General features: G+C 42.5%; 1 protein-coding gene across 3 annotated transcripts in view; it reads right to left on the reverse strand.

Moving 5' to 3' along the window:
* The window catches only part of LOC126281359 (integral membrane protein DGCR2/IDD-like), an 844,874-nt gene that overhangs the window by 63,300 nt on the left and 762,448 nt on the right, over positions 1 to 19,126 (reverse strand). Inside the window, exon 2 of one of the 3 annotated variants that reach the window (XM_049980267.1) lies at positions 11,383 to 11,528. The exons of the other annotated variants lie outside the window; for them this stretch is intronic. Coding sequence (XP_049836224.1) covers positions 11,383 to 11,528 — 146 coding nt within the window. The remainder of the gene's footprint in view (positions 1 to 11,382; positions 11,529 to 19,126) is intronic. 3 annotated transcript variants of the gene reach the window in all.

Here is a 19,126-nt window from a genome sequence, read left to right on the forward strand (position 1 = left end):
CTGCTGCCCCTCCTCTGAAGAAATCCTCTCCACAACTTCCTGCTGTGAATCGCACTGCAACACCATAAGCTCTTCGGTGGTCATTTCTTGACTGTGATCTTCCACAAGGTCATCGATATCATTGTTATCCACTTCTAATCCTATGCTCTTGGCCAAAGACACAATCTCGTTGACTACAGACTCCACGGTACTGACTCAAATGCCTCAGAGTTACATTCGACAACGCACTTCAGTCAAAACTGCTTCCAAGCAGAAGTGAGAGTTCTCTTGGTAAACCCTTCCAACGCCTGTTCGATCATCTTGACGCAGGCAGCGATGTTGAAATGATATTTCCTAAACTCTCTGAGAGTGAGTCTGGGAACTTCAGTCAGCTCAAAGGATTGCTCGAAGAGTGCTTTAGTGTATAGTTTCTTAAAGTTGGAAATAGTCTGCTGGTCCATAGGCTGGACTAAAGGAGCGGTGTCGGGAGGCAGAAATTTTATCCTGATGAATTGAAATTCTTCACGGAGGCGGTGTTGTAGGCCTGGAGAATAGGCAGGAGCGTCGTCCATAACAGCAAGACGTGGAGTGGCAGATTCATCTCAAGCAAATATTTTTTTCACTGAACGTGAAACTTAAAAAAAAGGAAGAAAAAGGTTCAAATGGCTCTGAGCACTATGGGACTTAACTTCTGAGATCATCAGTCCGCTAGAACTTAGAAGTGCTTAAACCAAAATAACCTAATGACATGACACACATCCATGTCCGAGGCAGGATTGGAACCTATGTCCGAGGCAGGATTGGAACCTGCGTCCGCAGCGGTCGCGCTGTTCCAGACTGAAGCGCCTAGAACCGCTTGGCCACTTCGGCCGGCGTGGAACTTCACTTCACTGATCAAACATCATTGATCCAATCACAAAAAAGATCACTTGTCACCCAAGACTTGTTGTTGGACCTTCACGTCACATTTAACCAGCTCCTCTGTACTTTACATTTCTTGAAGGCTCGTGGAGCTACCAAATGGTAATCAAGCAGTGGTTTCCTTTTCAAACCGCCGCTTACGTTGCCATAGAGTAGCAGTGTGAGATGATCTCCCATTGGCTTGTGGGCAATGCATTCTCCTCTGCTGTTATAAAGATACGCTTCGGCGTCTTTTTTCAGAATAGACCCGTATAGTTACAATTAAAAACATGTTGTGGCAGATAACCCTCAGAACCTACGATCATCTTGAACTTTCTGATGAAGTTCTCTGCTGCCTTTGTGTCGGAGATGGCTTCTTCGCCGTGCCCCACAACGTTGTAGATTCCGGTTTTTCTCTTAAACTTTTCGAACCACCCACGGCTTCTCTTAAACGTTTCTTGCGTCGCTGATGATCTTGGCGTCTTCTTAATGAGGTCGGAGAAAAGCATTCTCGCCTTCTGACAAATGATGTTCTGCTTAACAGTGTCGCCTTGCAATTGCTTTTCATTTATCCATACAAGGAGTAACTTTTGGACATCGTGCAGAATACGAAACCGTTGTTTAGATACTCTTGTCACTCCCTTTGAAGCACCTATCTCCTTAATCTTTATCTTGTTCTTAAAGTTGGTGTAAACAGTTGAAATAGACCGATTGTATGAGCGTGCTAAATCAGCAACGCTCACACCACGTTTATGTTTTTCAGTGATGTTACGTTTCATTTCTAAGGTCATTTCCTTTCTCTTATGGTCGTCTTCTTGCGGCTTTATCTTCGGGGACATTTCTACGAAGGTTATTAAAATTTGCGCACGAAAAAACACGGTGTGAAAACAAGTTTAGAAAAATGTGTGATCACAAGCTGCACTAAGATGGTAGCACAAGGAGCGCTAAACCGAGACTGCAGTACGTACTAAAGACATTGTTCATTTGCCGCTACCGACAATTAAATATGTTCATAGTGTTGAACGTTCCCCAAGATGCGCGCGAACGGCTGGTGACGTCACACTGAATCGTCGTCATTCGTTATGCGTAACATTTGGTCGTTAAACGAATCATTTTTTTACAATTTGTTTTGCTCTTTGTGCGAATTGCGCGTTATGGGAGATGCTCGTTAACCGAGGTTCCACTGTATTTTATTTGCTTAATTCAATAATAATTTTAACTGAGTTGTCGTCTCGCCGAAAAGTCTCGATTATTACGCAAGAAGACATACTCTTGCCAATGATTTCCAAACTCGAAACAGCCTTTCAACTTCGACCCCCATTACCTATGGTTACACTGCTGAAAACCGCGGTTTCCGTTAACACTGCTCATGCGAAACCGAACGATTTTGCTACATGGCGTCCTTAAAGCCATAGATCAAGACGACGTGGATGAAGTATTTCTTGACTTACGAAAAGTGTTTGACACAGAAAAACTTATTAATGGAACTGCGATCACAAGGGAGTACAAGTGAGATCAAGTGACTGATTCAAGTCTTCTCGGTAGAGAAGACGCAGTATATTGTCTTGTACGCAGAATCAACAGATGTAGGAGTAACTTTAGGTGTGACCACGGAAGTGTGTTGTATGACCTGAGCGTAACAATGATCACGTAAGATCAGTCGTAGGTAAGGCAGGCGGCAGACTTCGGTACAAAACATTCCATCCTAGGACATTGCTCAAGTCTGTGGGAGCCACACCCAAGGAGATACTATTAGTCGGCCACTTCTGTACAGCTACACTATTGATGACAGACAGCTGGAGACAGCGTCTGCCGTAAAATATCTAGGCGTACCTATCCAGAGCGACAGACACAAGACTCAGATTCATAGGAAGAATCTTAAGGAAATGTAACTCATCCACGAAAGTAGTGGCTTATAAGGGCTTGTTTGCGCGATTCTTGAGTACTGTTCACCTATCTGGGATCCCTATTAGGTAGGACTGATAGAGGGGATGGGGTAGATCCAACGAAGAGCGGCGCGGTTCGTCACGGGATCGTTTAGCTGGCAAGAGAGCGTTACGGAGATGCTGAACAAACACCACTGGCAGAGGTTACAAGAGAGGCGTTGTGCATCGCGGAGAGATTTACTATTGAAATTTAGGGACAACACTTTTCAGGAATCTGCTTAGTGTAATCATCTCTTGGTCTGCCTCAACGATTTTTACCCTCCACGCTGCCCTCCAGTACTAAATTGGTGATCCCTTGATGCCTCAGAACGTGTCCTACCAACCAATCCTTTTTTCTAGTCAAGTTGTGCCACAAACTCCTCTTCTCCTCAATTCTATTCAGTACCTCCTCATTAGTTATGTGATCTACCCATCTAATCTTCAGCATTCTTCTGTAGCACCCCTTTTCGAAAGCTTCTATTTTCTTCTTGTCTAAACTTCTTATCGTCCATGTTTCACTTGCATACATGGCTACACTCTATACAAATACTTTCAGAAACGACTTCCTGACACTTAAATCTATACTCGATGTTGACAAATTTCGCTTCTTCAGGAACGTTTTCCTTGCCATTGCCAGTCTACATTTTATATCCTCTCTACTTCGACCATCATAAGTTATTTTGCTTCCCAAATAGAAAAACTCCTTTACTACTTTAAGTGTCTCATTTCCTAATCTAATTCCTCAGCATCACCCGACTTAATTCGACTACATTCCATTATCCTCGTTTTGCTTTTGTTGATGTTCATCTTATATGCTCTTTTAAAGACACGGTCCATTCGGTTCAACTGCTCTTCCAAGTCCTTTGCTGACAGAATTACAATGTCATTGGCGAACGTCAAAGTTTTTATTTCTTCTGCATGGATTTTAATACCTACTCCAAATTTTTCTTTTGATTCCTTCACTGCTTGCTCAATATACAGATTGAATAACATCGGGGAGAGGCTACAACCCTGTCTCACTCTCTTCCCAACCACTGCTTCCCTTTCATGTCCCTCTACTCTTATAACTGCCATCTCGTTTCCGTACAAATTGTAAATAGCCTTTCGCTCCCTGTATTTTACCCTGGCACCTTCATAATTTGAAAGAGAGTATTCCAGTCAACATTGTCAAAAGCTTTCTCTAAGTCTACAAATGCTAGAAACGTAGGTTTGCCCTTCCTTAGCCGGTCGCGGGGGTTGTGCGGCTCTAGACACTGCAGTCCGGAACCGCGGGACCGCTATGGTCGCAGGTTCGAATCCTGCCTCGGACATGGATATATGTGATGTCCTTAAGTTAGTTAGGTTTAAGTAGTTCTAAATTCTAGGGGACTGATGACCCAAGATGTTAAGTGCCATAGTGCTCAGAGCCATTTGAACCGGTTTTTTTTTTTTTTTTTTTTTTGCCTTTCCTTAATCTTTCTTTTAAGATAAGTCGTAGGGTCAGTATTGCCTCACGTGTTCCAATATTTCTACGGAATCCAAACTGATCTTCCCCGAGGTCGGCTTCTACCAGTTTTTCCATACGTCTGTAAAGAATTCGCGTTAGTATTTTGCATCCGTGACTTATTAAACTGATAGTTCGGTAATTTTCACATCTGTCAACACCTGCTTTCTTTGGGATTGGAATTATTATATTATTCTTGAAGTCTGAGGGAATTTCGCCTGTCTCATACATCTTGCTCACCAGATGGTAGAGTTTCGTCAGGACTGGCTCTCCCAAGGCTGTCAGTAGTTCTAATGGAATGTCTACTCCCGGGGCCTTGTTTCGACTTAGGTGTTTCAGTGCTCTGTCAAACTCTTCACGCAGTATCGTATTCCCATTTCTTCTTCATCTACATCCTCTTCCATTCCCATAATATTGTGCTCAAGAACATCGCCCCTGTATAGACCCTCTATACACCCCTTCCACCTTTCTGCTTTCCCTTCTTTGCTTAGAACTGGGTTTCCATCTGAGCTCTTGATATTCATGCAAGTGGTTCTCTTTTCTCCAAAGGTCTCTTTAATTTTCTTGCAGGCAGTATCTATCTCATCCCTCGTGAGATAAGCCTCTACATCCTTACATTTGTCCTATAGCCATCCGTGCCCGCGTATTGAGATTAGAGCCTATACAGAGGCTTATTTGCAATCATTCTTCCCACGCACTATTTGCGAGTGGAACAGGATTGGAGGGATCAGATAGTGGTACCAAAAGTACCCTCCGTCATACACCTTTCGGTGGCTTGCGGAGTATGGTGTAGATGTAGAAGAAAGGCAGCACTAACGGTCACGGGAGTGTCTGACTCAAGGAGGAGTGTCCTGCAAGTATTGGAAAAGTAGACCTGGCAGACGTTTGAATATGGATGCTAACTATTCCAAGGTAGTCGTCTTTGGTTCATTGGTAGAATTTTGGGAAGATGTGGTTCATCTGCAAAGAAGAGCGCCTATAAAAGACTAATACGACCTGTTTTGAGTACTGCTCGAGCGTTTGGGATCCGCATCAGGTCGGATTGCGAGAGTACATAGAAGCAGTTCAGAGGCGGGCTGCTAGATTTGTTACTGGTAGGTTTGATCATCACGCGAGTGTTACGGAAATGCTTCAGGAACTCGGGTGGGAGCGTCTAGAGGAAAGGAGGCTTCTTTTCGTGAATCGCTACTGAGGAAATTTAGAGAACCAGCATTTGCGGCTGACTGCAGTACAATTTTACTGCCGCCAACTTACATTTCGCGGAAAGACCACAAAGATAAGAGAGATTAGAGCTCGTACAGAGGCATATAGGCAGTAATTTTTCTCTCGTTCTGTTTGGGAGTGGAACAGGGAGAGAAGATGCTAGTTGTGGTACGAGGTACCCTCCGCCACGCACCGTATGGTGGATTGCGGAGTATGTATGTAGATGTGGATGTAGTTCACCGTCGCGGGCAAAGAAGTTTTTAAGCAATAATTCTCCCCGCTTTTCACACATGTATAGAATGGAAGACTCCGTAATACCTGTGGTACAATAGGGAGTAACAGCTGCCGAGAACTTTACAGCGTTCAGCAGACTATGATGCAGGTATCAGGTACGGCGTATAGGCACGCCTTGGAGACCACAACTACTACCTGCTCCCCAGTGTTGCACAGGCTGTTCCTAGACTTTGGGTATAGCTAGAAGTTTACGTGCCCACAGTCTCAGACTGTAAGTAGAATTAATACTGCCTTACTCTCTGCGAGATACACGCTGCGTTGGTTTATGTGACAAATTCTAACTGTGTGTCGGACCGGACTTTGAACTAGGATCCCTGCCTTTAGCGGGCATTGCGCTACCAGTAACAAGTTGAAGCTCAGAATCGGTACATGGGGAGCAGAATGGTAAAGCAGGAACGGCTAGAGAAGAAACGAAAAGCTGCAGATACGTGCTTAACTGTGGGGAATACAGAAGCTGTGTGCGGTAAACATACAGAAACCCAGAGAGAAAGAGCTGTATGAATATCATGAGCTCAGATGCTAATTGAGTACTAACCAAAGACGGGAAGGCTGAAATCTGGAAATGTGAACGTAAAATTTCAGAAACAAAAAAAATGATATAGTTGAACACTTAAATCAGCGAATGCAGACTATGGTACCAGGTGAAGAAGAGTTTTTAAATTTTTTGATTGAATGGTGATCCAAGACGAAACCCTGAACTTCTCATGTCTGATATTAGGCGTTACCACAACAGCATATCTCAGGCTACATACTCTCGATTACTTATGTTTAAATCAATATTCAGTATTGCTTTAGAACATTGGATTCGCATTTAATCTCACATTCATGTAGAGCCATACAGAATTTGATTTCCCATCGTTCACTCGAATAAATTGGTGGTATTGCTCCTTTAAAGTGACCACGTCCTATATTTCGCCATGTCCTCGTCCTGTTCTGTCGCCATGCGCTTTCATTGCAGTCCTGTACCCCTTCAGACACAGAAAACGAATAACCGTACGATGTAGCAGTTTATCAACGGGCTGTGCCATATTATTTTGGCTGCTCTAGTGCCGGTACAAGAATTCGAATGTGTGTCATGACTGCAGTCATGTACCTCAAACAGACGAAAGATCAGATATGCAACTTTACTTTTTCGGGTTTGTAGCTGAAACTTAACGACTATCCGTCGCCAAACTAATATAATTAAATCTTTTCTATTTGTTTCGAAAAATGAACATACGAGGGTCATTATTAGTAGCCTGCCAAACATCTTTATTCGACACACTGTACGAGTCCTATTCTGTCATGACGAGTAAGTTATTTATGTCTATGATAAGACTCAAAATTCACTGAAGGCCTTTTTTCTCAGATATGATGATAAGTGCAAACAAGGAACAAAAACTTAAGATTACTATGATAAGACATGTAATTTTCGGGTAAATAAACAGCGCTAAGCGTTTTAAGGAAATGATACACACCACAAAAATGAATATATTTACTTTGGTCGCCATGTCTTGATTTTAACAAGTGACGAACGAAAAAAATGGTTCAAATGGCTCTGAGCACTATAGGACTAAAAATCTAAGGTCATCAGTCCCCTAGAACTTAAAGCTACTCAAACCTAACGAACCTAAGGACATCACACACATCCATGCCTGAGGCAGGATTGGAACCTACGACCACCGTAGCGGTCGCGCGGTTCCAGACTGAAGTGCCTAGAATCGCTCGGCCACAACGGCCGGCCAAGTGACGAAGGAAACCAAGAAGATTTGCATCCGTTCATGACGCCGCCATTAAAGATACCAATGCGAATAGGACAAGGACATGGGGAAATACCGGACGTGGTCACTTGAAAGGAGCCATACCGCCATTTTCTTTGAGTGAACGACGGAAAACCGTATTCTGGATGGTTCTACATGGATGTGAAATTAACTGCGTATGCAGTGTTCTAAAGCAGTACTGAATATAGATTTAAACCTTAACAGTCAGGAGCAGATAGAGTGAGATATGCTGTTGTGGTAACGCCGGAAATTCAGACATGAAATAATGCCGAATGTGGGACGCGAGAGACAAACTAAAGGAAAACGGGAAAGGAAGACCAGCATGCGCAGAGCAGACTTTGGTGACGGGGCACAGACAAAAGAGGGTAGCCGGGAAAGGCAGCAGTGTCCAGGCGTTCGGGATTTTTTAATTAAATCTGAAACGCGTCGCTCACTGCGACAGATGGCGGGAGCCTCTTCTGCGTCCACAGATCCCACAAGGTCTGCGCGACGTCGAAATTGCGTTTTCTGTCGTCATAAAATAAAACCACGAACGGTTTACTTACTGTTCCCAATAATTCCGTACATCTCAAGAATGGAAGTAATCAAGCTACTGTCTGCAAATTTAGCTTTTTTGCATAATTTTCGCTCTTATTGATAGGAACGGATTTCGCTTATTATCTGTAACAAGCCTTCCTTTTTTTTTACTACCGTAGCCCAACAAGTTTCATCACATCCCTTCAGTTTACCTCTACATACGAAATTTTAGAAATCTTTTTGACCAATGCCAGTAATTGTGAGCGGGTAGAACCATATTGTTTTGCTACTAATATTGTAATACTAGTGTTTCGCTTTCTTGACAGGTAGCCTCTCATCTGAAACAACAAGACCGCTTTTCGTAAAGAATGGGGGATCTCACTGAATGAGACTCATTACAATCATTATTTATACAAACATATTTACTGATGTGCACCAAAAACTAAAGACTGGACCTTTCTTTTCAGTTCTTCAGCACGAACCAGTATCAAAACGAACATAAATTATCAGCATTGTTTTTAATAGCTGCTCCACTCACAGCAAAACAGTATTCTTGGGTTCCACAAGCAGCCACACCATTCTGATATGTGAATTAGATGGTATATTTATTTGGTTGTAATATTTCCTGAGCCTGCAGTACGCCATAGTACAAGGCATTTGCGAATATGAGTCCCAAGGCATTTATGCTAAATTACAGATATTATTTACTTTTGCACCTTATACCTACATAGCCACTGTACGGTGCGTGGCGGAGGGTAAACCGTACCACTACTAGTCATCTCATTTCTTGTTCTATTCGCAAACAGAGCGAGAGGAAAGCGAATGTCTTTATGCCTTCGTATTAGCCCTGATTTCTCGCACCTTACCTTCGTGTTGCTTAAGGGCAATGTAAGCTGGCGGAAATAGAATCATTCGGCATTCAGCTTCAGATGCTGGTTCTCTAAATTTTCGCGAGAGTGTTCTTTGAAATGAACGTTGCCTTTCCTCCAGCGAGTCCCATATCGCTTTGAAACGATATGCCCAAATATTCAACCAACGTGACTGTTTCAAACTGGGTGCTATTAATGCTGTATTCGAACATTACAGGTTTGTTTTTCCTACTCATCCGCATTAATTTACATTTGCCCTCGTTTAGAGCTAGCTGCCATTTATCACACCAACTGGAAATTCTGTCTAAGTCATCTTGTATCCTCCTACAGTCGCTCTACTTCTACACGTTACGGTACACCGTACCATCATCAGCAGACAACCGCAGATTGTTGTCCAGCCCGACTGCCAAATCATTAATGCATATGCCACGCTTCCCTGAGGCACTGCTAACGGTAAGCTTGTCCCCTTGTTATGTATAAGTATTGATTGTAGAGTTGTTTGATTTTTCCTTCGTTCCCAAGAAGTAAGTGGCATACTGAGGGTAATTCTGTAAGGCAGTCAGTGTAATGTGTCATGTGACAGTAACATTTTTACGAGTACTTACACTTTTGGTTATTCTTTCTACAGTCACAGTGAAACTATCTGTTCGTGTTTGCTTTTAATATAACTATTTACTATTTGAAAGGCATTGAGTAAAAAATACTTGTAATGCAGCAGCAAAGCAACTTTCATTTACTTTTTGAAACAATTGTTTTTAGATTCAAATGAACTCTTCATATTACCAAACTACCGTTCAAAACGTTTCCTTGATACGTCGAGAACAGATTTTACCCACAGTGTATGCATCAACAGCGTGAGAGTTGGAGGTTTTGTTTTGCCGGTTGTAGTTTAAAATGAGTGCAAAATATCTGAAGCGTCTTGAGGCAGTGTTCCTTGTAAATTATCCAAAGGCACCAAGGCTTTCACACGGAGCCGCTGCTAAAATTCTTAGTACGTCAAATACATTGGATGCGAAGTGAGTCAAACAATATTTAAAGGTTGGGAACATGGACGATGTAGCGGAGAGAGGGCTAATGTGCCAAGCTGTAACCGATAATGCAGGGCATTTCATTAACTATTAGGTAATTGTTCACTTATTAATAACATGTATTTTCATGTTAACATATATTGATAGTAGTGTATTTTATTTCATACAGATAACAGCGTACACTTTCTTGTTGAACTGACTGTATGTCGACCTGCTGCTTTTATTGAAATACCTCAGTTGCTTCAAAAGAAAGTTCTAAAATGAAGTGTCAATATAAAGATGAACAGCAGCAGGATTAGTTCACGAAACCTATGCGACACAAAACCTGTCATGCCACTGACAATAACAGGTGGTTCTGACTTACACAATAAGTGTTAGCAACGCTGGGGATAACGTCTAAAAAACTTGGGGCACGAATGGCAAAACGTCATTTTTTTCGGATGAATCCAGGTTCTGTTTACAGCATCATGATGGTCGCATCCGTGCTTGGCGACATCGCGGTGAACGCACATTGGAAGTGTGTATTCGTTATCGCCATACTGGCGTATCACCCGGCGTAATGGTATAGGGTGCCATTGGTTACACGTCCCGGTCACCTCTTGTTCGCATTGACGGCGCATTGAACAGTGGACGTTACATTTCAGACGTGTTACGACCCGTGGCTCTACCCTTCACTCGATTCCTGTGAAACCCTACATTTCAGCACGATAATGCACTACCGCATGTTGCAGGTCCTGTACGGACCTTTCTAGATACAGAAAATGTTCGACTGCTGCCCTGGCCAGCACATTCTCCAGATCTTTCACAAACTGAAAACGTCTGGTCAATGGTGGCCGAGCAATTGGCTCGTCACAATACGCCAGTCACTACTCTTGATGAACTGTGGTATCGTGTTGAAGCTGTATGGGCAGCTGTACCTGTACACGCCATCCAAGCTCTGTTTGACTCAATGCCCAGGCGTATAAAGGCCATTATTACGGCCAGAGGTAGTTGTTCTGGATACTGATCTCTCAGGATCTATGCACCAAATTGCGTGAAAATGTAATCAGATGTCAGTTCTAGTTTAATATATTTGTCCAATGAATACCCGTTTGTCATCTGCATTTTTTCCTGGTGTAGCAATTTTAATGGCCAGTAGTGTATATACAAATAGGAACATCGATATGGGGAGTGATAATTTCAAGCAATTTTACGTCGTTTGGGTTACATCAGAACAAACTTTTACAACGTGAAATTTTGGGTTGTGCTTTACGATTGAGTTTTCACCCGAAGCAGTCGTCTGGGAATAGATCGATGAGTCGCAGTAGACGTCACGTTTATGAAAAGAGTGGAGAGTTCGGCAGAAGCGCAAAGGAGGAGAGCTTGAGCTGAGCCGCTGTCCTGCTCGTGTGCTCCAAGCCTACAGCAGGCTGGGTCTCCACTCACCTCAGGCAGCCTACCGCCGCCGAGTCCATCGGTGAACCCCAAGCCTCGGACGCGACACCGTAAGGTACCCTGAGACAGCTTAAGGTCCTCTGTTCGATCGCTGCTGACACTTATAATGCTGTTAGGTACCGCACGGCCATTTTCCACTGGAAAGACACGTACTTTGTGAAGCAGCACACAATGGATCAAGAGCGTTTAATATGTGTCCCTTTGACACGAACACTTGCCAGCACTCTTCAAAAGAGTGCCAAATGTTTTTCCTGCGAATAATATAAAATGTGCGCTCCAGCAGACACATTAAGGACAAAAGAGTAAATAAATACAGTCGATTCAACAGCGGCAAGCGTGCAGGCGCTCCGCGCCTCCGACAATGCAAAACAACGAGCTGTTTTTCCTCTTTTATTCTTTCTTTCTTTTTATCAGTGCAGGTGGAAACGTTTGCACAGTGGTGCATACTGTCAGTGGACGAACAGCCTCCTGCGAAATACGGAAATTTGACAGATACAGCGACCCTGTTTTTCTATAACAAGTCATTCTATCTATACATTCCCGCCGTTTCTGGTCTTAACCCTTTATTTGGCAAATAGTGAAAATAAAAACAAAAAAAGTTTTTCAGTGCTTATATTTATTTATTGTGCTTAAAGAAATACAATTCAGTCAGTTTTAGAAATTTTTGACAAAAATTATGAAAAGTATGAAATGTTGCTTACAAGCAACGTTGCCAGCAGTAGACCACATTTATACATATTATAGAAAAAAGGTGTTTGCCAATAACCTCAAGCAAAAGGTCTCCTGTACGTGAATAATTTAATTTATAAACACATTTATGCATCCCTACTGTGTGATAGAACTGTTTCATTTTTCCTTCTAGTTCTTCTTGCAATGGGATTTTTAGAAATAGTTCCTCTTTGGAACGAAGCACAATACTGGATTGCATTTTGAACACATGATTGTAGAAAATCCAGATGGACAATAACGACAACGACCTTTGGGACCGTATACAGGCCCATATTATCATATTATCAAATCGGACATTTTGTGTAACAGTCTGAGCTGTTGGTTTCCTCCTCTTCTTTTGTGGTGGTGTTATGTCTATTGAGGGCCTTCCTACTTTCCTTTTCCCTGAAAACATCAAATCATTGTCAGTATCTGCCATGAATGACTTCAGTGAGGTCTTCTTGTCCAGAGATTCTCTTCGAAATTCCAGCCAGGCATTTACAACACTGAGAGCTAGCATAAATCCATACAATCCTATGTACCAACACCTAGTTTTCATCGGTACCCTGTAGAGCTCTATCAGCATACCAGCAAGATCAACTCCTCCCATGCGCTTGTTGTACTGACGTACAATACTGGGACAAGGCACATCAGTTCTTCTTTTTTCTTTGCTCTCCCGTCATCTTACGGTTGAGAGTGGTTGGACACCATAAAATGAGCTTGCAAGTGTCACGATTTTGTTGTTTTGAATATCCGCCGTAAGCATATGTAATATACTAATGGCACATGTCCCAGCTATGGGCTATGTTGCTCACAGGCAACATAAAAGTTTTATACTATTTACGTAATTCAAAACAATATTAGATTGAAATATTTCTGCTGCAAACTCACCTCTGGGTATTTCTTGAAGAAAATCTGCTAAGATTACTGCCAATTTACTGTAATGCGCTCTTTCAGAACCAAAATAAGACACCCCTGTTGCTCACACGAGGATATCTCTGTAACACCACTGCACAAACTGCCATCTCATGTGGAAAACCTTGACCTATTACAACAACTGGCATTCACAGTGTGTAAAGGAACGTTGCCTGGAGACAACAATGCCAGTAAAAGACACTGGGAAGTGTTTGTTATCCCATAAGGCCAACGTAAATGATTGTTTTCAAATGCTCGGTCTATTGTTAAAATGCAACACATCCTTTTCATGAAATAATGTTATTAGTGTAACCACCTAACAGATATATTAACCGCGTAGTGGTGCAGCGGAAGAAGCGACGACCAGTGCACATTACAACACGTGAACACTGTAAACTGTCTCTGGCCCTGTACCGTTCCCAGACGGAGAAAATTTTGCAGTTACTGTAGCAAAGATATGAGTGGAGCAGTCTTCAGCTGGTAAATTAATATCGCAGATTTAGGAATTTCTCCCTGATCTTATTTTATAAACGAATGAAGACTCTTGCAAACCTATCTCCCTCCGGAATTTTGATTGTTGTTGTAGACCGACGCGTCTGCAAGATCTGGCGCGAGGCGGTATACTAACATTGTGAAAAAGCTGTTATCGATGTCCAGATAAACAAGGTGGTATATCAAATAATAGCAAGATTACTAGCTAAATTTCTGAGAGCATCTAATTTCACGGTATGGAGATTATTTGCATTTGTAGGGTCAGATTAAATTGTTATATTATGTGACTGAATTAACTTTTGAGATCATTTGTAATTCTTAGCCGGCCGGTGTGGCCGAGCGGTTCTAGGCGCTTCAGTCTGGAACCGCGTGACCGCTACGGTCGCAGGTTCGAATCTTGCCTCGGGCATGGATGTGTGTGATGTCCTTCGGTTAGTTAGGTTTAAGTAGTTCGACGTTCTAGGGGACTGATAACCTCAGATGTTAAATCCCCTAGTGCTCAGAGCCATTTGAACCATTTTTTTTGTAATTCTTAATTCTTTTTGCCTATCTTCTTGTTCCTCCCACCATGAACCATGGACCTTGCCGTTGGTGGGGAGGCTTGCGTGCCTCAGCGATACAGATGGCCGCACCGTAGGTGCAACCACAACGGAGGGATATCTGTTGAGAGGCCAGACAAACGTGTGGTTCCTGAAGAGGGGCAGCAGCCTTTTCAGTAGTTGCAGGGGCAACAGTCTGGATGACTGACTGATCTGGCCTTGCAACATTAACCAAAACGGCCTTGCTGTGCTGGTACTGCGAACGGCTGAAAGCAAGGGGAAACTACAGCCGTAATTTTTCCCGAGGACATGCAGCTTTACTGTATGATTAAATGATGATGGCATCCTCTTGGGTAAAATATTCCGGAGGTAAAATAGTCCCCCATTCGGATCTCCGGGCTGGGACTACTCAGGAGGATGTCGTTATCAGGAGAAAGAAAACTGGCATTCTACGGATCGGAGCGTGGAATGTCAGATCCCTTAATCGGGCAGGTAGGTTAGAAAATTTAAAGAGGGAAATGGATAGGTTAAAGTTAGATATAGTGGGAATTAGTGAGGTTCGGTGGCAGGAGGAACAAGACTTCTGGTCAGGTGACTACAGGGTTATAAACACAAAATCAAATAGGGGTAATGCAGGAGTAGGTTTAATAATGAATACGAAAATAGGAATGCGGGTAAGCTACTACAAACAGCATAGTGAACGCATTATTGTGGCCAAGATAGATACGAAGCCCACACCTACTACAGTAGTACAAGTTTATATGCCAACTAGCTTTGCAGATGATGAAGAAATTGAAGAAATGTACGATGAAATAAAAGAAATTATTCAGATAGTGAAGGGAGACGAAAATTTAATAGTAATGGGTGACTGGAATTCGAGTGTAGGAAAAGGGAGAGAAGGAAACATAGTAGGTGAATATGGATTGGGGCTAAGAAATGAAAGAGGAAGCCGCCTAGTAGAATTTTGCACAGAGCACAACTTAATCATAGCTAAAACTTGGTTTAAGAATCATGAAAGAAGGTTGTATATGTGGAAGAACCCTGGAGATACTAAAAGGTATCAGATAGATTATATAATGGTAAGACAGAGATTTAGGAACCAGGTTTTAAGTTGTAAGACATTTCCAGGGGCAGATGTGGACTCTGACCACAATCTATTGGTTATGACCTGTAGATTAAAACTGAAGAAACTGCAAAAATGTGAGAAATTAAGGAGATGGGACCTGGATAAACTGAAAGAACCAGAGGTTGTACAGAGTTTCAGAGAGAGCATAAGGGAACAATTGACAGGAATAGGGGAAAGAAATACAGTAGAAGAAGAATGGATAGCTCTGAGGGATGAAGTAGTGAAGGCAGCAGAGGATCAAGTAGGTAAAAAGACGAGGGCTAGTAGAAATCCTTGGATAACAGAAGAAATGTTGAATTCAATTGATGAAAGGAGAAAATATAAAAATGCAATAAATGAAGCAGGCAAAAAGGAATACAAACGTCTCAAAAATGTGATCGACAGGAAGTGCAAAATGGCTAAGCAGGTATGGCTAGAGGACAAATGTAAGGATGTAGAGTCTAATCTCACTAGGGGTAAGATAGATACAGCCTACAGGAAAATTAAAGAGACCTTTGGAGAGAAGAGAGCCACTTGTATGAATATCAAGAGCTCAGATGGAAAGCCAGTTCTAAGCAAAGAAGGGAAAGCAGAAAGGTGGAAGGAGTATATAGAGGGTCTATACAGAGGCGATGTTCTTGAGAACAATATTATGGAAATGGAAGAGGGGGTAGATGAAGATGAAATGGGAGATATGGTACTGTGTGATGAGTTTGACAGAGCACTGAAAGACCTGAGTCGAAACAAGGCTCCGGAAGTAGACAACATTCCATTAGAACTGCTGACAGCCTTAGGAGAGCCAGCCTGACAAAACTCTACCATCTGGTGAGCAAAATGTATGAGACAGGCAAAATACCCTCAGACTTCAAGAAGAATATAATAATTCCAATCCCAAAGAAAGCAGGCGTTGACAGATGGGAAAATTACCGAACTGTCAGTTTAGTAAGTCACGGCTCCAAAATACTAACGCGAATTCTTTACAGACGAATGGGAAAACTGGTAGATGCAGACCTCGGGGAGGATCAGTTTGGATTCCGTCGAAATGTTGGAACACGTGAGGCAATACTGACCTTACGACTTATCTTAGAAGAAAGATTAAGAAAAGGCAAACCTACGTTTCTAGCATTTGTAGACTTAGAGAAAGCTTTTGACAGTGTTGACTGGAATACTCTTTTTCAAATTCTAAAGGTGGCAGGGGTAAAATACAGGGAGCGAAAGGCTATTTATAATTTGTACAGAAACCAGATGGCAGTAATAAGAGTCGAGGGGCATGAAAGGGAAGCAGTGGTTGCGAAAGGAGTGAGACAGGGTTGTAGCCTCTCCCCGATGTTATTCAATCTGTACATTGAGCAAGCAGTAAAGGAAACAAAAGAAAAATTTGGAGTAGGTATTAAAATTCATGGAGACGGAGTAAAAACTTTGAGGTTCGCCGATGACATTGTAATTCTGTCAGAGACGGCAAAGGACTTGGAAGAGCAGTTGAACGGAATGGACAGTGTCTTGAAAGGAGGATATAAGATGAACATTAACAAAAGCAAAACGAGGATAATGGAATGTAGTCAAATTAAATCGGGTGATGCTGAGGGAATTAGATTAGGAAATGAGACACTTAAAGTAGTAAAGGAGTTTTGCTATTTAGGAAGTAAAATAACTGATGATGGTCGAAGTAGAGAGAATATAAAATGTAGACTGGCAATGGCAAGGAAAGCGTTTCTGAAGAAGAGAAATTTGTTAACATCGAATATAGATTTATGTATCAGGAAGTCGTTTCTGAAAGTATTTGTTTGGAGTGTAGCCATGTATGGAAGTGAAACATGGACGATAACTAGTTTGGACAAGAAGAGAATAGAAGCTTTCGAAATGTGGTGCTACAGAAGAATACTGAAGATAAGGTGGATAGATCACGTAACTAATGAGGAGGTATTGAATAGGATTGGGGAGAAGAGAAGTTTGTGGCACAACTTGACTAGAAGAAGGGATCGGTTGGTAGGACATGTTTTGAGGCATCAAGGGATCACAAATTTAGCATTGGAGGGCAGCGTGGAGGGTAAAAATCGTAGAGGGAGACCGAGAGATGAGTACACTAAGCAGATTCAGAAGGATGTAGGTTGCAGTAGGTACTGGGAGATGAAGCAGCTTGCACAGGATAGAGTAGCATGGAGAGCTGCATCAAACCAGTCTCAGGACTGAAGACAACAACAACAACAACAATCTTCTTGTTGACAAATCATGCACCTACTTGAGAGCTTGTCCCTAGAAATAGGATTTAAGTGGCTCTGAGCACTATGGGACGTAAGGTCTTAGGTCATCAGTCCCCTAGAACTTAGAACTACTTAAACCTAACTAACCAAAGGACGTCACACACATCCATGCCCGAGGCAGGATTCGAACCTGCGACCGGAGAGTTCGCGCGGTTCAAGACTGTAGCGCCTAGAACCGCTCGACGACACTGGCCGACAGGATTTAAGTAAAAACAACTACATTTTCTTGACAACCAATGCAATTTTTTGTTGAACTGTCACACTCATCGTTTTACGTGGATAACAATAGTTTAGAATGTTCATCATTGGAAACTATTTTTAAATGCTTTTCGTAATAGCGAGCTGACATATATTTTCCACATACACTTATGAGTTGCCAGTACAATACATATTTCATGAAAAAGAAATAGACGAAGAATTTGCTTATTATTATTCTTTATTTTACACGTTTACACACCATTTCCTTTTTTGCTCGTTATAAAAAATATTAACTTTTGATATAGAGACCACAACAAATTTTAGATACTAGAATTATTTAATTCAATTGTGTTACCGGAGCTCATACTTAATACTGAGTTATTCCAAAGACTAAATCAAGACCAAAACGTGTTCCTAATATAAGTTATTTTTACAGGTTTGATGATGATGTCTTAGAAAAAGCTCTAACACCGAGAAAACAAAACTCACAGCAAATCTACCGACGAGGAGCCGTTGTTCCTGAAGACCTTGCGTGTATGGCTCACCTCATGGGTCAGATTATGAGCGTCTGACGTCATTCTTGTACGATGCACCAATGTTTGTAAGACAGTGCGCTTCTGCGCCGGGTGATCATGGCGTGCAGATACATACCGGTTTGGGTGTGTTTCCTGTAGGCGTTGGGGCCAAGGCATCCATTCCATTTGCGGCGGACGAGAACGTCGACGAAGGGCAATGCATCGTCTTTTTGTCTCCATGGTAAACTAGATGTTACCGTTAATGCCGCTGACGTGTCCCAAGAACTCATGTCCGTGGGGCCAAATGACGTATCGAAAGAAATCATCTACGCTTGAAAGTAGCTCTGTCGAAGGCAATATCCTCAAAATTCTCCATGAAGAGGTTTGCAGCAGCTAGAGCTAACGGGCTACCCATCGCAACGCCTTTCGTCTGATCATAATACCGACCGTTGTACAGAAAATAAGAAGACCCCTTATAGGTAGATGGAATACTAGGTCCAAACAGTCTTTGACGGGCACATTCGTAAACAGCGCAACCACATCAATACTGACCATAATGTCGCGCTCGCTAAGTCGAAGGCGGTAAAGTAAAATGTAAATGTCGTTGGGCTAGGGCCACCCATCGGGTAGACCGTTCGCCGGTTGCAAGTTCAAATGGTTCAAATGGCTCTGAGCACTATGGGACTTAACTTTTGAGGTCATCAGTCCCCCAGAACATAGAACTACTAAAAACCTAACTGACCTAAGGACATCACACACATCCATGCCCGAGGCAGGATTCGAACCTGCGACCGTAGCGGTCACGCGGTTCCAGACTGCGCGCGTAGAACCACGAGACCACCGCAGCCGGCTCGGTTGCAAGTCTTTCGATTTGACACCACCTCGGCGACTTGCGCATCGAGTGGAAGACAGTTAATTCTGTTGATAAAATCTCCTTGCTCCCCACACGTGGAGCAAGGAGATTGGCAAGTACCTGGCCAGCTTGTATTTGGCGAGCCAGTG

The sequence above is a fragment of the Schistocerca gregaria genome, chromosome 7, assembly GCF_023897955.1.
Source record: "Schistocerca gregaria isolate iqSchGreg1 chromosome 7, iqSchGreg1.2, whole genome shotgun sequence".
NCBI lineage: Eukaryota > Metazoa > Arthropoda > Insecta > Orthoptera > Acrididae > Schistocerca > Schistocerca gregaria.